The sequence below is a fragment of the Pipra filicauda genome, unplaced genomic scaffold, assembly GCF_003945595.2.
Source record: "Pipra filicauda isolate LSUMZ 115617 unplaced genomic scaffold, ASM394559v2 scaffold36_size6622888_pilon, whole genome shotgun sequence".
In the NCBI taxonomy this organism is placed as follows: Eukaryota; Metazoa; Chordata; class Aves; order Passeriformes; family Pipridae; genus Pipra; species Pipra filicauda.
The window spans coordinates 4,144,099-4,163,844 of record NW_024104498.1 but is presented as its reverse complement, the minus strand read 5'-3'; the positions used below and the strand labels follow the sequence as shown (position 1 = coordinate 4,163,844).

The 19,746-nt window shown below is 43.9% G+C and overlaps 1 protein-coding gene and 1 long non-coding RNA gene across 3 annotated transcripts; one reads left to right on the top strand and one right to left on the bottom strand.

Moving 5' to 3' along the window:
• Window positions 1–163: 163 nt before the first annotated feature.
• On the top strand, window positions 164–17,390 carry KIF2C (kinesin family member 2C). 2 transcript variants are annotated; one of them, XM_027747220.2, is made up of 22 exons: window positions 164–272; window positions 380–474; window positions 2,245–2,346; window positions 2,576–2,624; window positions 4,357–4,398; window positions 5,246–5,365; window positions 6,106–6,222; window positions 6,630–6,730; window positions 6,980–7,075; window positions 8,074–8,128; window positions 8,216–8,378; window positions 8,665–8,755; window positions 10,296–10,359; window positions 11,501–11,592; window positions 11,831–11,973; window positions 13,380–13,584; window positions 14,005–14,115; window positions 14,627–14,694; window positions 15,890–15,992; window positions 16,070–16,186; window positions 16,530–16,665; window positions 16,860–17,390. In XM_027747220.2, the coding sequence occupies exons 1-22, from the start codon at window positions 209–211 to the stop codon at window positions 16,934–16,936; spliced, it is 2,211 nt and encodes a 736-aa protein (XP_027603021.2). In that variant the 5' UTR covers window positions 164–208; the 3' UTR covers window positions 16,937–17,390. The 2 variants fall into 2 exon arrangements, with proteins under 2 accessions (XP_027603021.2, XP_027603023.2); XM_027747222.2 differs by lacking the exon at window positions 4,357–4,398.
• On the bottom strand, window positions 3,358–19,732 carry LOC114001765. Its single transcript, XR_005564831.1, has 3 exons — window positions 19,623–19,732; window positions 18,153–18,261; window positions 3,358–5,362 (listed from the first exon to the last, which is right to left on the bottom strand). It is a non-coding gene; the product is annotated as an uncharacterized LOC114001765 (long non-coding RNA).
• Window positions 19,733–19,746: the final 14 nt, after the last annotated feature.

The window sequence follows — 19,746 nt, the reverse complement described above, 5'->3', positions numbered from 1 at the left end:
CGAGACTACATCTCCCGGCAGGCCCTGCGTCCGACGGCCGACAATCCCCGGAGTGCCGCGGGGTGGGGCCTGCCGGGAGATGTAGTCCCGCGGCGGCTCCCGGCAGCCCCCGCGGCACGCCGGCGCGCGGGGTTTAAACCGGCGGCGGTTGCCGGGGGGGTGTTTCGCTGCTGGGGCGGGACGCGGGTCCTGTCCCGGTGCCTGTGCCATGGACTCCCGCCTGTGCCGCAATGTCTACCCCGGCCTCGTCGTTAACATCCAGCGGAGCAATGGTGAGGGGGGGGGAGCAGGGAGTTTGCGGGGTCCTGGCTGCCTCCGCCCGCGGGGCTCCCGGCGGCGTGGGGCGGTCGGGTTGGGACTCAACGCCGGCCTTTTCCAGGTTTAATCCATAAGGCGACGGTGAGCGCGGTGAAAGAGGAGCAGTGCTCCGTGCTGGTGGAGTGGTCTGAGGCCGGCATCACCAAGGGCAAGGAGGTGAGTGACAGCTGCCCGCGGTCCCTTCCTTCCCGGGGCGCTCCAACGCTCCCGGCGGGATGTGGCTCGGAAAGCCCGGGCTCATGCACGGCCCAGCTCGGCTCTGCCCTTTTCCCCGCTGGGTGGGCAGCGCTTGTCCCACGCTGCTACCGCTGGCTCCGTGCTGTGCTCGTTCTATACGTAATTAAAGCCATGACACTGATGTGCCAAGGCGGGACGCGAAAGCTGCGGTGCCCAAGCCTTTCAGAGGGTGTTTGGCCTCTCGCTCGTTTTGAATGTCCCGAGATGCCAGTTTTTCAGCTCTGTGGGTTGTTTGTTGGCTTTCTGTGCTTTCCGACTTCCCTTAAAACGCGCCACTGCTAAAGTACCACGTTAAGAGGGCTGGGTTTGATTTCCTGAATCTCTGCACTGATATGAAATAAATATTATGTGAGATGAGATGGGGTTGGGGCATTTGAGGCTGATGTAGCTGAAATACTGACAGTGAACAAAATCTCCCCTCATCACTGAGCAAATGTACTTTTCCTCCTGGTTTCCCTGGAAATGTGCACTCTGGAGTTCAGTGAAAAATCTTAAAAATTGCTGTTGGTTCGTTCTTTGAAACCAAAGGCATGCGTGTGCCTGCTGCATTCAAATATAAATAATGTGAAAAATCAGATGTAATCTCTGGCTAAATTGCATGTACGTGTTAGGATATTAAATCTTTATGAAGATTCTTCAAAATCCAGTGATTTTCTTATGTGCTTATGAATATACACCGTGTATGTGCTTACAGACACTTAGAAATTATATTGTCCATGTACATGTTTCTGAGCTAATTCACTTTCAAATTAGCTGCTAACTGCTTCCACATAAACCAAATTTTGTAGATTGTTTCACTTATGCTTAAAAGTAGTTTCTTTGCACTTTACAGAGCCTACTTGATTTTTTTCTCTTTTTATGGACTCTTCTTTTATTTAAGTAATTTGGAAGTTAATTGATTAGTTAAGAACTTCCTGGAGTGGTGCTTGTGTTACCTCGTTAGGCCAATTCCAGTCATAGCTGCTGCAATACCAGAACTTTTTGTGCACGAGTGCTTTCAAGCTCTTCAGTGGGGAAAGGTTTGAAAAACGGAATGGGGAGTGACTTGCTGCATTTGTGCTGAGCCTGCCCTTGGCTGCCTGCCCCTTCTCTGCCTGTGCCAGGGTACCCTGGTGAAGGCAGGATTATTATTTCAGGGGAGGGTTAGTCAGGAGGTGATAATTGGCCCCAGGTCCAATTGCTTGCAATAGCAAGTGAAGATGCAGGTGAATTAAGTTACGGATTAAATGCTGAAACCTTCTTTTCCTAAAGTCTAAGCAGCTCTTTGACGTTTATTTCAGTAAGTGCAATCACACAGTAAACACTTAATGCTCTCCTAGCACAGAAGTCACAGAGCTGCTGAGATTTACTAAGATTAGCAGTGAGAGATTAGACCAGTGGATACCAAATGGGCTTTGCCCATCTCTTCAGAAGTGCTCTATGGCACCTGCAGAGGTGTGTGGTGTTTGGCAGATGAGGGTAAATGGCTTAACTAGCACATTTCACTGGCATATTTGCATGTACCAGACTATCCAAACAGAATAGGAACAGAACTACTGTCTTGCCCTTCCAGGCAACTTTAACTTAACATCTATCAGATGGTGGGTAAGGTTTGTTTGCCTGTACTGAAAGCCAGGATTAGGAAAAAACCATGTGCTGAGCGGTAGCAGCAATATTTCACTCTGTAAAACCCTTCCTTTGCTCTTGTAGATTGGTATTAATGATGTGATAGCAGTAAATCCTGAATTATCAGAACTACCTGCTGCTGATGTGAAGGAGAATGTCCCTTTGCAAGACAATGTAACTGTACAGGTAAGTGCTTTAAAATAATTTAGTTTCTCCTAAGGTACTATAGCATCAACAGCATAGGTCTTGTTATTTATAATACCCTCAGTCTTATAGTCTGAGGTGTCTAACGTGCCTTTTCTGTCTCATAGTTAGGCTTTGGTCAGAAATTCTTGTTGTATCAATGTTGCCCTGTAGAGCTGTGCTAGGTGTTTGCTGCTTACTCTGATTGCTTACAGTATTCATTGTTTTTCAGAAACAGAAGCGTAGAACAACCCTTTCAAAAATTCCTGCTCCACGGGAAGGTGAGCAAGTGTGGGGTTTTTTTTTTTTTCTTTCCTCTGCTATATCCCTGTGGAACAGTGCTGGTATTTCATAATATTCTACTTAAGTGCATCATAAGGCTTCTCATTCAGTGCTAACAAAGAGGATACCACTTCATACCAATGTTTTGGACTCCTGTGGGCAGTGACTTTGCTGGCAGGTTGCTGTCCTGTTCCTCCAAGCTGGGGTTTGTTGACGTGTTGTCCTTTTCTACAGCATTGCTGTAGTTAACCCGTGCTTTAAATGCCACTAGACAATTACTGCTGCAGAGGATTTTAAAGTTCCTTATGGAGTTTTGCAAATGCCACAAACAACAGAAGTGGCAGTTATTAAGATTAAAGGTGTCAAAAGGAGAGTGGAAAGGACACAAAAGAAATAGCGGTGACAAATTGATGTCTCATCTTCACACGGTCTCCCTAGGCAATAACTAGAGCTTTATGCTTGGAGACGTTTCAGAGCAGGCAGCCAAAGTGCCAGCTGGTGTGCCCCAGCTCAGAGATTGCATGTCAGTACAATGTGGTGAGCAAAGCCAGAAGAGAAGATAGAGATGTCAGTGTGGGATTGCTAAGGAATTGTTCTTCCTGAGGTGTCAGGAGTCAGAAAACTCCCATGTTTTCTACCTTCTTTTAACTTATTACTTGACTCTTTTGGCATTTTGAACTGCAAGTGGCAGCATTTACAGGTCTATTTGTAATACACTACCTGATGCTGAGGTTGAATGTTTACTAATTTAATTATTCTCTTAAAGTGCATAGTTAGCCAAAACTTGTGCTTCTCCATACAATTGAGCTGTAAACAAAACATCTGGGCTTGTCTGGCCTTTTCTGTTGCATACAATGCAAGACAGGGAGGCTGGTCCCAGAAGACAACAGTATAAATCCCCTGGCATGGGAGAGGCAGGAGTAGTCCAAAAAGCCTAATGTGTAAAAAGCTGTTCTGTACCAGAGTATCCTGACTTTCCTCAAATTCAGAGAACTCCATAAATTTTGTGAACTGACAAGTAAAATGATGCAGTAAAGTCATGACTGTCTATAGTCAGGTCAGTTAATGGAGCTAGATAGCCAGCTGGAAAAACAAAGGTGTGTTAATCCAGTCACTGACTGATGGAAAGATGTCCTTGCAAAGGTCACAGCTCTCCTGAAGTATAGAATCTGAAATACCTGTTGCCTGTCCTACTGGAGGTCCCTGAAATGCTGATCAGAGCACAGGAGAGAAGCAGTGTTTTCAGTATTCCTGAAATAATTTTTGTTGTTATAATTAGCTAATGCCCACCAGTGTCAGAGTATCTGTCCTGTTGCAAACCCTGCACTGCACCAATTAGAAAGCTAACACTGGCTTCAGACTTGTTCTTAGACTAAACAAATTAAAGAAGATCAGGAGGTGTCTGCCTCCATCTGACCCGGAAAATGAGAGAAGTAGAAGCACTGCTTTCAGAATCCATTAAGAAATACGTATTGCCTCAGTCCTACAAATCAATAGGAATTTTGGAGGATGCTGAATATCCACACATACCAGAATCACTCAAATCAGACCCATTTAGATGCAGCAAATCCTCCAGTTAATCTGCCTGTCCAGGAGCACCAGAATTTACAGAAACAGTGCTGCTGTGTGTCTGATGAGAACAGGTCTGGGCATGTGTGACAAGAGCAAATGGAATAGAAATGCCATTCTTGAGTATAATGAAACTGATGCTTTTTGTTTCTAAAATTATAGCAGTCGCACCTAATGTCTCTGTAGATGAGCAGAAGATTCCAGGTAAAGAGTTAACAGACAGAAGCACTGAATTTTGTGGGTATGGTTCTAAGGAATTTGATTCAAATTTTAAAAGAACACTTGGTTTCAAACAGATCTGGTGTCCTTTGAAATCATGGTGATTAAGTCTGGTAATTGCTAGTCATAACAGGTGAAAGGAGTTCCATCTTGCACATCGTGATTTCTTTTTCATATAAGATTTGCTTTTTGGTTTTTTACATATTTTTTTGAGGGGAATGTTCCAATCCTTCCCCTAGGAAGCTTTCCAGTGGACTTGGTCTCAATGAAAAAAATACCCTGGCATGTGACAATGGAGAATTGCCTACAAAAGGACCTTTTTCAAAGGTTTTATGTCGTGATTATACAGAGTCTTTCAGCTGAATTCAGTGTTATGGGGCTCCCAGTTCACTGTGCACCACGCACAGTCTGTGTGTGGGTGCCCTGAAGGTGGGTGGGCACGACGCTGCCCACCCCAGTGCCCTGTCACCATCACAGAGATAATTCACAAGTGTGAAGTGCCCTGCAAGTGTGAAGCTTCAGAGGCTTTCCCAGTTCTGACTTGTAACTTCCTCCTTCCTAAGTATCAAGATGCTGCAACTGCCATAACCTTATGTGAATCCTTGGTGGTATCTGAGAGAAATTCATTGGAATTGCAAACCTGGAACAAACTGTTTGCTTTTCTCTAGTGGTGTATTTAATGATCACTTTTCACCCACCTGCACTGCTTTGTCCTGCACTTTGTTATTGGAAAAGGTCCTTTTAACCACACCTTATTCCTCACTGTTCTGCACTTTGTGAGCACTCCATCAATTGCAAGTGTCTGAGTGTCCCTGGATTCCTGTTTCCAAAGCTGTGCGTGGCCGTTCCAGGATGTCTGCTATCACAGAGTCTCAGTGCAGCCTCCAGGAAGATGAGATGGTGGTAGATCCCAGCACTTCTGTGCAAGCCAGAAAATATTTGTCAGTTCCTGGTGAGTGGAGAAAAAAACGCAGTGAACTCTCACTGTGAAACAAGGTGCTTTGTGTGCATTTAGTTAGGCAAATTGCAAATCCCAGGGGCATGAGCAACCTGTACTCCTTCATAGATAAAACAAGAGACCCAGAGGTCTGCCACTATGCAAATACCCAGAGCTCCTACCTGAAGGGGTTTCCAAAGGACTTTGGAAACAATGCTGTGCATAATGATGTACCTTATCAGCCAGAGAGCTGCAGTTGTGCATGTTGGGTGGATGTGGTATCTGCTCAATGGCATAAAGTGGTATTTGTGGGGCTGGAGTGGGAAGAGAAGTGCCTTAATACTGCTGACAACACACTCTGTAAATATACCTGTCACAGTTTTACCTATATGGGTTGAGTAAAGCAGAAACTTGAGCCTCCTTGAATTATGAAATTCTAGTTATTTTACCAGGCTACCCTATGAATAGCTGAGGGCATGCCTTGCATGTTAAGTTCTGCAAAAACATTGAAATAAGAGGCTTGATACTAAATTCTTCTCTAGTTGGTGAGGCCTTGATTTGCAGCTTTGAATAAAAGTTGGTGATTGGCAAAGAAGTTAAAAGTTTACTTGCACATTTGCCACAGGTTTTAGCTAGTTCTCTCTCCTGATCTGGATGTTGAAGAATGCTTGTGGTCCATGAGGCTTTACAGATTGCAGAATCGTTCTTGATCTTTGAGATTTAATTATTGGTTTTGGTCTGGCTTCTTTCTGCAGCTGGCCGAACCAGGGCTAGCAGGCTGGGCTGTGTTCCAGAAGCCTCACTGCCAAGTGTAAATGAAAATACAGAGAATCATCTGCCTGCTGCTAGAACGAGCACTTCAGGGAGCCCAGGTACCAGGGAGCAGTGGATAAAGACTGACTCGTCAGTCAGCAATGAATCACTATGTGATTGCTGCTTTGTATACTCCGAGACTAAAGCTTTGAAAAGGTGACTTTGGCAGCAAGATTGAATATCTTGAGTATTTTTTTATTAAAAATGTGTAATTCTGTTATACTGGTATTGCCTCAGAAGTGCTGCCTTTGCTGTAGAGTAGTAGTGTGACTTCCAGGGCAGTTTCCCTGGTAGGTAGATCTCGTTTGGGAAGGAAGTGCTGCAAAATTCATGACCATCCTTCTGAAGATGATTGTTTCCTGTACGAGTTAGTCTGCCAGCAACCTGGAAAAGCTGAAATATTTGTCTTGTACTTTAAAACCTAGTATGAAAATTTAGTCCAATGAACTGTTTTCATTTTATCTAGTTCGGAGAAGATCTAACATTGTGAAAGAGATGGAGAAAATGAAAAGCAAGAGAGAAGAAAAAAGAGCTCAAATCAGTGAAATCAGGATAAAACGAGCGCAGGTACACTACAATACACCTGTCAGGGGAAATTCTATGGGACAGTGTACCACAGTAGCTGAAACTAAAACAAATGTATTTTGGATGGGTTTTGTTCTTATGAGGTACATAAGGATGGATTGATTCTAGTTTCAGAAAGTTCAGAACCTTGTGAAATGCTTCTAATTACATACAGCTGACTGCTTAGTAGGCTCTGGGGCTTTTTTGCTGTAACAGATCAATTACCTTCACATCCATGGTTTTTCCATGCAGGAGTTTGACAGCAGCTGTCCAAACTGGGAGTTTGCACGTATGATCAAGGAATTCAGAGCAACTTTAAACTGCCAGCCAATATCTGTAGATGATCCAGTAAGTAAATACTGAGGCTACTAACTGCAGCCTGTAGACAGACTTCATTTTGTACTGAAAATTTGGTATTGAGCAGCTGGTATATCACTGCACCTTGGAAATCCTCTGAGCATATTGTGAGCTTGAGGCACCTGGTGGTATGTGTGAGGTCACTTGCCTTCCCCTTCTAGGGCTAAGCTGCCTTGCTTTACTGTGCATATGACACTAGTGAAGAACTTGCCCTTCAACAGTTATCACACAATGATTTGTGAGCATCAATGTCTTTCAGAGTTTGTAAATGGCAGAGCCATTGTAAGTATAGGCATAATTTAAAATGGACCGTTGCCCTGTTACAGAAAGTGTTAATATGGGTAAATCATATAATAAGTGATTTTTAAACTAGGTCAAAAAGTGGAGGAGCAAAAGTAGAGGTCAAAAACTAGAAAACCCAGGCTTGGTCAGGATCTTCAGCAATTGAAAAAAAAAGTACATATTGCTGTGTGACAGGAGAGGAGCCTGTTACCTTCTGCCTCACCCAATGGCACATGCACTTCCCAGCTCACCTGATGTGTAGCTGTGCTGCACAAATAGCTTAACTTATTGCATCAGTAAAGAACTCTGGGTCAAAAAGACCTCTGGGGTAAATTAAAGTATTAATTTGCATGAATTTGACCATAGTTGCAGTACTGATATCACAAACTTTTCTGAAAAGCTGACTGGGGTCTAAACTTTCTCCTGTTTCTGCTACAGAATATTTGAGGCACTTTCTATAGCATAGCAGCACTTCCACTTGATATGTTGGAGAACGCTACATAAAGGTCAATTATTTGCAGTGTTTCTTTTGCATTGAATGCCCTTTAAGACTGACATCCCTTCATGAGAGGGTCTGACCAGTAGCAGAGGCAACACTGATCAGCACGCAGAAAAGTAGATGTGAGGGGGGCATTGCATCTCTCTAACATGAAGTAGGTGTGAGTGCAAGTGGGAAATAATTATTTGTTTTCTTACTTTTCTTTTAGATAGAAGAACATAGGATTTGTGTCTGTGTGAGGAAGCGCCCTCTCAATAGGCAAGGTGAGTGTACTGACCAAGCAGCTCTATCTTGGAGCAGTTTGACATTTTTCATTCTTGTTAAAACTGATGGTGTTTTTCTGTCAACAGAACTTCAAAAAAAGGAGTGTGATGTGGTTACTGTTCCGAGCAAGTGTGTCCTGATGGTGCATGAGCCAAAGCAGAAAGTAGACCTAACCAAATACCTTGACACCCAGACATTTAGATTTGACTTTTCATTTGATGAAACCTCTTCTAATGAAATGGTGTACAGGTAATGCTTGCTGCTTATCAGGAATGGCTTTAAGATAAAAGCAGGGAGCTATGGGTAGATAGCATTCTGGCTTAAAGAAACTGTTACCTGAAATAAGTATTAAAATGCTTTTTGGAGGAAGCCAAAGGACTGAAAAGTCTAAAGCTTGTTTTTGGCATGGTCTTGCTGATTTCCTAAGGATTTGCTTTTATTTAATTTATTTTTTTTTTAGAGAAACTGATGACAATGAAGCAGGATGTGAAATGTTTGCCTTATTTTTTTTCTTTTTTACCTTCTAAATATCCAGATTCACTGCTAGACCTCTTGTAGAGACCATCTTTGAGGGTGGAAAAGCGACATGCTTTGCATATGGCCAGACAGGCAGTGGCAAGACACATGTAAGTTTTTCTCCAAGGTCTCAGTTTTTCTAACTTTGAAGTATTTTAAAGATCCTTGATGTTGATCATGAGTAGGATTGTTACAAGGCGTTTGGATCTCTTAAAGCTAATACTTTGTTAGATGTTAACTTTTCTTCTGTAGCTTTACGTATTTGTAGGTTTCCTTTGAGCTTTTAAGGAAAATTTGTACTAAAATCCCTCCATAGCTGGCTTTTTAAAGACTTAGGATGTCCTGACATGTCAGTTTTAGTCATGGCTATTCCTTGCCTCAAATGGCTGTTGCTTCTTAACACTTGTCTATAAAGTGGGGCTGTTATCCTACATCTGAGACAAAGGCTACTGCCTATCCTGTGTTTTGAGCTTGGAGGCATTCCAAAGACTTCAGCAATTATATAAGAATAAGCCTCTTGATGCACATAAACACTTAATTTGTGAAGAGGCCAAATTTAGCATATTTGCTTTCTAACTACTCTTTCTAGTCTACCAGTTGCAGTTTCAAGAGAGATGAAAGCTGTTTTCTGTCTCAAAGGTGGCATGCTCTAAATTTTCAACAGCTGTGTTGTCTTTAACATTCTTCTTCTGGGAACTGTGAGGAAGGACCCTCACAGTACGATAGTGGAGTCAAATCTGCTGTCCTGTTCTGCAAAATCCCTTTACCTCAAACAACTGTTGATCTTGATTGTACCAGGCTAACCTGCTGCTCAGGTAGTTGCTGTTTTTCTGGTGTTAAAGCCAAGTTTTAGGCCAGGATCTCCTATTGTTAGTGTTACGTAGTGAGCTGTAGATCTCTTCCTGTAATCCAGAAGAAAATTTGGAAGCTTATAAAGGTCTGAACACAGGCTGCCTTCATTGCCCTGGAAAGGGCAGACAAACCTGTTCATCTGAGTGTTGTTACAGGAATACAACTGTGAGGCACTAAAATCATAGGTGATGAAGTTACTTTCCCTTCCCAATCCTAGGGCAGAACTAGTTCAAGGACAGCAGCCCTACCTTGAGACTGGAGTGTTGCACATTAAACTGGAGATTGAGCTGTGTTTTAAATAATTGACTCCGTCTCATCTACAGCTTGGTAGAGTAGGTCACTAGAACAGCACTAACTGAAAATGTTGTTGGGATTAAAGGTACCTTGGTCAAAGGAATTAAAGATATTGTCTGCTCTAAATTTGCATTTTGATGCATTTTGCAAGTAGCAGCAAAAATGTTACTCAACTTATGTCCTAAGAAATGAGGCTTTGTCTCTTCTGACCAGAGGCTGTTTGGTTGCTCTGTCAAGGCCATGCATTTTCCTTGGAGGAACAACTACTTTGACTCTGCAGCCAGAGCCTTACAGGCATTCAGCTGTTGCTTTGTGTAGTCCAGATCTTTTTTCCGAACCGATAGGGAAGCAGCAAATTAATTTTATCCTGAGTTGCACTGTGTTCTAATCATCTTCTGACATTGGAGCATATCTATGGTAACTTCCTAGTCTGTTCTTGGGGCTGAGATCAGGTAGGCTGACTTGTTGGTACCACACCTGACCTCTGGCCTTTTCTCTTCACAGACTATGGGTGGAGACTTCTCTGGGAAAATACAGAATGCCTCAAAGGGCATATATGCCTTTGCCTGTAAGTTGATTCTTCTATAGATAAAAAAATCAAATTAATGCTTGTTTTTCTTAAATAGATGAGACCTGGTTTTGTATGGTTATTTAAAATGTGCCCAGTAGAAGACACATAAAGTATTTGTGTTTTCAGTAATAAGTGCTGGTGTTTGCAGGAGGTATGGTTAATTTTTTTATTGGTTTCACAAAATATTTTCCCTCCGGCCTTTAAGATCCACACTTAACTCACCAAAAGATAACTTGTTTTTGAGGCAAGGAGATGACGTGTTCTCTACTTTGGCATTTTCTGGGCTGAACCATTTAATTTTGATTCTTCTGCTTTGCTTGTGTCTCAGACCGAGGACGGTGTTTGGAAAAAAACTGACTTGAATGCAACACAACTCCATCCATTTCTGATATAAAACTTGTTACACAAAAGGATGTATATGTCAGGTTTCTTCCTGTAAGCGTTAGATGCAAAAAACCTAGCACATACAAAATGATTTCAGAAAACATGCTTAGAAGCCTCTCCTTGATACACTGCCTAGAAAGCACCGAAACCCCTGACCTCTACCTTCCCTTTGGAAAGGCACGTTGTGAAAGCAGTCTGTGCAGCAAAGCAGCTGAAACAGAAGCAACTGTTGGCTGATCTCTGAAAAACAGTTATGACTGGCCCTGAAGGAGTCTTTGCTTTTGAGCTGAGTTTCAAAGTCTGAAGCCTAATTGTGAAAAGTTACACTGAATCCAGCCACAGGCACAACTAATCTGGTACATTGTCTCCAAACCGCAGCAAAGCAGATGCTCAGGAATGCATGTTTCCTAGGCTTTCTGCAAGGAGCCTTGAAACACAAACACATGACTCTTTCAGGCCTGTCCAAAACAATAGCAGATCCCAATGGTTCCCCCAGAGCAGTAAGGATTGCTGTCTATGGGTGACATTAGCAGCAGAAACTTCTGTATTCCCCTGTTTTCAGTCTCTGGATAAGGATGTAGCTGAATCTGTTCTCCAGATGGTAGCTCAGCACTGATTTTTCACAAGCATTTGTTTGGATGACTGTCATTCAGCTGCTATAGACACTGCCTTATGGCTGTGTAATATTTGAAAGTAGATCAAATAGCAACTAGAGTGTGTTTTAAACTAGTTAACTTCTGCCCTTCTTCACTAGCACAAGATGTCTTCCTCCTCCTAAGCCAGCCCAGGTACAGGAGTCAGAATCTGGAGGTCTATGTGACTTTCTTTGAAATATACAATGGAAAGGTAAGACTTTATTTTTAAATCTTGACCTGATTTCTTTGGTTGACTATTTCATAAGTAGCTGAGCCAAACTTACTATTTTCTATAGTTCTATGTATTCTATTGATCTTGGTGTGTGTGGAATTGAATTGGCAGGCTATGATAAAGGTGATGATTCTTTATAGTTTGTATAAAGACACTGCAAAATACTTCCAAGGAGACCTTGTTCAGATTTGCCTCAATCTCGTTGCCTGAAATATAGGTGTTTGACCTCTTGAATAAGAAGGCCAAGCTTCGAGTCCTGGAGGATGGCAAGCAGCAGGTCCAGGTTGTTGGTCTCCAAGAAAGACAAGTTGGCTGTGCTGAGGATGTCATCAGAATGATCGCGATTGGCAGTGCCTGCAGGTTTGGTGCCTTGAAACCCCTAAGAGTGGTCATGTCCTCTAGTATCTCCACATCTAGAAAAAACATACGATGTCTGGTGCTGGTGCTTTGAGACTTAAACAGAACCTTGTTTTTCCCAGTAACAGGCACCTCTGCATGAATTCCAGAAGGTGGTTACCCAATAATGGGGTGGGTTCAGCCTGGCTGCCATAAAGGAAAGTCAGAGCTCATCATTCATATGTCCTCATGTAACTCCAATGAGAGAAACTATTCACATGAGGACATGGCTGCCTTTGTGCTTTCTAGGAGTATCAGCTACTTTACAGGAATACAATTAGCTCCCTATGGGCTTGTCAGATCAAGTAACAGCAGCTGGCATCAACCACAGTTGCAAAAATGCTTTGGCTTAACTGCAGACCAGATGAGCTTATTCCAATGACAACAAAAATGCTGCATGTCATTCAGGAATCTTGTCTAAAGAATCCTTGAGAGCAGGTGCCAAGGGACAGCTGTAGGCTTGGCACATCATCCTGGCAGGAAAGGCTGTGGTTGGGGCAGCTCTGCCTTTGTACTGGTGTTTTCAATTGGGAGCTAAAACCTGTATTACCAAACCTTACCTGTTTCAGTTAAGTTGCAGCAGCTGTGGAAACATTACCAGGCAAATGAGAGCTCCTTGGCTTCTGTACTGCACTGCATGTGCAGATATGCACATCCTGAAAGCTCATTCAGCACTCTGCTGTGCATCCTGTTTTGGCTGGCAATTCAGTCACGAACTCTTTTTTTAGCCTTGCTTTAGGACGACCTCCCCTCCCTTTCCCCCATCAGTAGGGATCCAGGTGGGACAGTGAACCTGCCAGCATTCTCAGAGAATAAATTACAATGAAGGTCACAGGCAGGTTTAACTTGAAATGACAATCTGTGCCTTGCAGTGATGGGACAGGTGCAGCTGCACAGCAGAGGTGAAGTGCCAAGCCAGCTTGGCTGGAGAAAGGGATTTACCATGACTGTAATGTGCTAGAACAGCTAATGCTGTTTAGTGGGAAGCTTGGCTGAGCTTACTATACAATGGCAGATGCATTAGGAAAATGACAGTGGCTGTGCTGAAGGTGTGAATTCCAGCTCCAAGTGCCTGTGAGGCATTAGCATCAGAAAGGCATTCCAGTGTAGGCTGGCTGAATTGAGCCAAGCAGCTTAAATAGCCTTACATCTCTATAACCAGGGTGCAGGTTCATATTTTTCACAGCAGTCCTGTGCTCTTGTATCAGAAGTAACTCCATAATTCACACAAACTTGAAGTATTAATGTGTGGGATAAAACCTGGGAGGTTAAATAATTTAATTGAATGGCTGCAGGTCTTGCCTAGTGCTGTCAGGACCTGTTGCCTCCCGTGACACAGTTCTGATGCTTGTTTGCCATCTTTGCTGTAGGACGTCTGGGCAGACTTTTGCAAATGCCAGCTCTTCACGGTCACACGCCTGCTTCCAAATCATACTGCGCCAAAGAGGACAACTGATTGGCAAATTTTCCTTGGTGGATCTGGCAGGAAATGAGAGGGGTGCAGACACAGCTAGTGCTGATCGGCAGACACGAATGGAAGGTGCAGAAATCAATAAGAGCTTGCTGGCTTTGAAGGTGAGCTAATAGGTCAGGGAGCAAAGAGTGATAATCCATGTATGGATTCTGTTCAACTCCAGGGTTATCAGGAAAAGAACAACCAAGAAAATATTTAGTATGTGAGCAAACCTGAAAATGGGGTATACTTCCATTTAGAGTGTTTCCAGGAAAGCACTGCAGACTTGTCAGGCCAGACACTGGTACAGCCTCATTCAAGTTGTCTTTTTTTTTTCACATATGATTTTTTTTTTCACATACCTGCTGTCCTGTGACAGTCAAATATCTGGTGTGTATTTTAAAGGCTATGAAGGACTACAGAGCAGTAGATGTGACCATTGTTCAGCCTGTTGGGTTTACCAGCAGCTGGTGGTTGATAGCCTGCAGAGCTGTCTGAGGAGAGATACCGATACTGCATTCACAAGACTTATCTTTTCTTAGGAGTGTATCCGAGCTTTAGGGCAGAACAAGTCTCACACCCCTTTTCGGGAGAGCAAGCTGACCCAGGTGCTAAGAGACTCTTTCATAGGAACAAACTCAAGGACCTGTATGGTGAGTATGCATGTCAAACACACTGCTTATGGGTTCTGCAATTTGACCAGTACCTGCACACTCTCCTAGAATGAGCAGATTTTGAAGTCAGAAAGCTTCAGGTCTCTCAAAAAAAAAAAAAAAAAAAAAAAAAGTCATACGGTTTCTTCACAGAAACTTGCCCATGGTGACTGAGATAATAAATTGGTGAGCTATGCCCAGTTCCCATAGAAGCAGAGCTGCAGAAGACACTTTCATACAGTGAATCTGTAGGAGAGTCTGGTGTGCTCTCAAAGGACTTTTCTTCCTGTGGAGGGTGAATCACAGTGGGTGTACACAAAGCAAGTGGAAAGTTTGATATAGGGCTCCTGGCATGTCCAACAGAAGCTATAAAAAAAAATGGACTTGACAGACTGTGTCAACTCTGACCCTTTGTCCTAAAATATCCCAGCTGTGTGGTGAGATCTGTAGAACCATTAACATGAACAAAAGTCAGATGTGAGAGTCACTGAGGTTTCTGTTCTGTTTGCAGATAGCAATGATTTCTCCAGGCATGAATTCGTGTGAGTACACCTTAAACACGCTGAGATACGCTGACAGGTAATGGCCTTTCAGACCTGGGGATTCTAATCTTGCTGCAAAAGGTGTTTTGGCTGCTTTTACTCTGACCTTTGGAATCTCAAGTTCTTTTGTATTGTTTGTAATGGCAACCTGGAGGCTGGTTGTTAGGAGCAAATTATCTTAGAGCTGTCATATGAAACTAACCTGGGTGTTTGCTGTGTGAGACACAACAGAGATGTGTAAAACCATGAGTAATGCCTCCTTTCCTCAGAGGAGTCTACTCTCATGGTAGACTTTGGACTACCCTGGTTCTTGTAGGGAGTTTCCTCTGTCCTGAATGGTTACATCCATGCCCTTTACTTTTTGTAGTACTTGGGGTCCCGTCTGTAAGGATGTGCTAAGAATGTGTGTCACGAATGAGTGTTTAGGTTACTCGAAGAATCGCTGGCAAAGGTATTGGCAAAAGCAGGTTTAAAAATAAAGTGGAAGTACAATAGTTTGTTGGCAAGGTTCACTACTACTTACTAGGCAGTAGGCAGTTAAAGCACACAGAGAAGAATCAGACTAAAATCAACCTAAAATGATCTACGTGGAGGCTGGGGAATGGAAAAAGGGATAAGGATGGGAAAATGGTAAGGATAAAAAGGAATAAGGAAGACCCTCCTGCTGAGTCACAAGGTTCAGAGTGGACCCCCTTGCCAAGCTTAGCCCTGGACTTAACCAATGGTTTAGGTCTTAGGATTTAACCACACTTAATCCATAGCCTAATTGAAACAATTTAACAAAAGATTCTATAAAATTTACTATAAGCACAACAATAACAGGCTTAACTTACTTATGAATCTAATGTACTTAAGAATCTAAGAGAGCAACCTTCACAGTATATTTGCTATAGCACACTGGCACACACTCTGACCTGAGGGACTGTGTACAAGGTGTATGTACCACCTGCTGTGAAGGGGCTTCAGTCCGAGCTCAAGTGGTGTGTGACTGCCAGAGTGGATGGTTGGACAGGAAAGTTTTTCCTTAATGCAAATGTCTCTTGGCTTTCCTTCTCATAGTCTTTGGGGGTATCTGCCCACGTGAGCTTGTTCGGGGGGTGGTAATGTGCAGTGTTTTAAGTGCAGCTGAATGTCTCTTGCTGAGCACTGACTGATTGGAGCAGCTGCTTTGTGATGCTGTAGCTGAGAAACTGCTGGAAGAAGAATTTGAGTGACAAATCTTCTTGTTGCAGAGTGAAAGAGCTCAGCCCTCATGATGGAGGTAGTGACATGCAGAATCAGATGGAGACTGAGGAAATGGAGACTGGTGGAGAAGGCTTGGGTCTTCAATACAGTGTACGTGTGTGCAGTGGGCTGAAGAGAACTCAAAGCTGGGAACAACTTGCTGTTCTTACGTGTGCTGTTTCTTTCAGTTCTCCAAGGATGAGGAGGAAGATCTCTCTCCCCACATGTTCAAGTATCGGGAGGCTATGACTCAAGTTAGTGAACGGGAGGAGAAGGTTGTAGAACAGCTTAGAGAACTGAGACAGGTATGTGGAAGTGGCAAGCCCAGCCCAGGCCGCCTTCTACATGTCTGAGCCAAGTGCTGCTGGGGAGGCTCTAGGCTGTAATGTACAGTGGTGTTCCTTTTTCCTCACCACTAACTTTTTCCTCTGGTTTCCTGCCCAACTGGTTAAACTGGGGTGTTTCAGTGCTTTTTGGCCTGCTGGATCCTCTTCCTCTCCAACTAGCAACTTCTACTTGTTGCTAATGAGCACTGACTGCTCCTGCTCTGCAGAAGCTCAGCTCTGTTGGCTGGAGTGCCAGATGTGAAGCAACTAATTGAATTTCCAGAAAGTCAACTTCTCATCACTGTTATCCCTGTAAATATAGAGAATGATGACAATGATGAGCGAAGTTGACTACCTCCTGGGAATCACAGAGAAACCCGACTATGATCTCGAGACCTTTGTGAGCAGAGCTAAGTACTTCGTAGAGGACGGCTCAAGAAATTTCCTCAGCGTTAGAGGTATGTGAGTGCCTGTCTCTGACTAGCACTGTCACTAATGCTTTTCCAAAGACCTGAAAGTAACCCCAGCATACCTGGGGGGGTTTGAGCACCCAGTCCTTCTGCATAGCTCTCAGCTCTGCTGAGAGGGATAGCTGGGCTGGGAAACTCAGCTTCCAGGTCAGTCACCCTGTCACTCCTATCTTCCTTTACAGAAACACTGGATGCCCTGGGGGCTGCCATGCAACTGGAGGAGCAAGCTAGCAAGCAGATAAGAAGGCAGAGGCCTTAGTCATTACAGCAAAATCTGGTTCACAAGCAATCTTTCACACACTTGTCTTGTCTTGCATGTCTGTCAGTGGTTTGTGTCAGTCGTTTTAAATGTGGTAGAGTGTCTGCAGGTCACGTGTGCCCAAGGGCAGTGAACACGGCAGCCTTTTTCTCCATGGCCTGTATCAGGGGACTCAGCAAAGTGCTAAAATGCACTCACTACAAGGCTTGGGGAGGAAGCCTGAGGGTCTGCAGTCTCTGCCTGAGAGATGCCTGGCATCTGGCCTTTTGCTGGTGACAATGGTGTCCCCTAATAGAACTAAATACACATGTATAGTACATAACCTTTCCAGATGTGCTTGAAGCACTGCAAAAGTGTTGCAAGTTTTGCTTTTCTAGAAACAAAATGGACTATGTGATTGTAAAACTTAGTATTTTAAGAAGTTGAATAAATAAATGTTCTTGGATTTAATTATCTTCTGTCCTATAAAATATATTTCTTGCTGATTTTGGTAAAGTCTAACAGCCCTAAAGACTGGCTGGTTGTATAGAGAGGCTGATTTCTTGGATGAAGTTTTTTTCCAAAGTCTTTATACTTGTAATGTTTACATAAAAATCACTTGAAATAAGTTTTGTCTCTTAATTTTGAGATCTTGCTGGGTAGAACTTGCCTAACATGGGGGAAGCTAGTTTAGAGGGTACCTATCCTCCTATATAGTGAGTGGCTCAGCTATTTTATCAGGTAAGTAGGAAGGGCCCTGTGAGACTTGTTTGTACCACTGGAGCTTATGTAAGTTTTGAAGATAGCCACAGGATCTTATCTTATATTTCTTCATATGTTTCCCATTTTATGCCACATAAAATACACAAAGATGTTCAGTAGCCCCCCAAAATCTGTATTTAAGGGCAGAAATGCAAAGCTGGGCCCTGGCCCATGTGTGCAGTCTGGGTACTGGTGGGTGTATACACCCTGTCCTCTGGGAAAGAGCAGGTTGGGGAGATAGGTGTGAGACATGTGCTGCTGCCTGCTCTTTCCTATTTGTTCAGCTCAGACCAGGGGTTGTCTTGGAAAGAACAAAACAGGCCTGTAGGCTCTAGGTTCAGCAACATTGGATGCAGCTATGCAAGCATCAGATCACAAGGGGAGCCTTCTACTATTATTCCCTCTTTGAGCTGTCTTCTCCCTCTGAAAGTTAAGGGTGTAATTTCAGTGACAGTGCATCCAGCTCTGCACTCACCTTCTCTGGACTGCATCCTTGCCATGTCTCTGGGGATGCTGACTAGAGGGGAGGCCAGTTATTCAGTCTGGACTGGATCCATTTTTGTGTGCCAGGTTTCAGGACGGGCCTGGAAAAGACAGCAAAAGATCTTTGTGGGATGTGGGCAAGCAGTAGTCATAAGCAGCTAAAGAAGGAATCCCTCAACCCCAACACGATCCTTCTCCACAGCTGGGGAACTTTGTGATGAGCAGTTTAGGTACTGGGGGCAGTGTGGGGCTGAGCACTCTGAAAGTTTCTGAATGGTCAAAGCTGACTTGGATCTGGGCTCTGCCTGCATCATACTCATATGGCACATCCAGAGTAAAAGGGCTGTTATGCCCTGCTAAGTCTGGACAAAAGAAAGATGGTCCTGTTCTGCTTCAGGTGTTACTGCTTTTGGATTACCCAGCCCTTCTCCGTGATACCTGGGTGCAAGAAACAAAGTATTGCCCCTTGTTTGTTCTACCTCCCCACCCTGGACTTAATACTGTTTACTAATCTGTATATCTAATGCAGGAGCCAGAGACCTGATTTCTAGGCCATCATCCCCCTACCCTGGATGGGGGAAGAAGCACACAACAAATGGAGTCTGGGCCTCTTGGTGCAACCCTAATTGAAAATGCTGTGTCCAGCCCTAGTGGCACCAACAGATAGGAAGAAGAGTCCCAAAATAAACAGGAAATGTTTGGCTGTGCATGGATTAGCAATCACCGTTTAATGATTGGCAAGAGCTTCCTAGTGTTTATTAAAGTCTGGCAAGTTTCTTGTGTGACCAAAAAGAACACAGGATTCAAACACCACCACTGTTACTTCTGCATAGACTGGAAGACTCTCCACGAATGTCTCCCTACCCACTAAGAGTTTTCTGTCATCTGCTTTTGCAGGAAAAGTGTTCTGACAGCACTATCTTGTGGACACTATGGGAAATTCATACTGAATGAACCGATTTTAGCATAAAGGGCTGACTTTCCTTAAGTATTCTGCAGTCAGTTGTGGACACTAGGTTTTCTAATGGGTGGCCGATGTCAAAAAAGGGTGTTTCACAGGTATGTGGAGAATACAGGGGCCACGAGCAATGCAGCACCATTCAGCCCTGTGTGGGACCTAGATTGCTTCTAGGCCCAGCCATAGGAGGTGACAGCACGCAAGGCCAGAGCAGACTTCACATCTCCCTGTAAATAAAATTTCAAGCCAGCTCCAGTGTCAGTAGCAGGGAGCATCTGAGCAATACTACCTGCAGGCAGCGACTCTGCCCCATTCCTGAACACACCCACCCTTGAGCAGCTTTGTGCTGGAGAGTTGGCACAGCCAGGGTACTCAGCCAGGGAGCAGTGCCAGAAAAAGGGGTGAACCCTCTCTGGGAGGAACATGTCCCAGTCCTTTCCTACCCAAAGGAAGCTACGTGAAGGTCCCTTTCACGGTCCTGTAAATTTTTCTCCAGTGTCTCACCCAATGACTTTTGTGGCAGCCAGGGTGAGCCCTGCAGAAGATAAGGGACCCTGAGAGAAACACCCTGCTGGTCGTCCTGCCTGGTCACAGATAGCTGTGTGCTTGGGGACCGCGGTGAGCTATT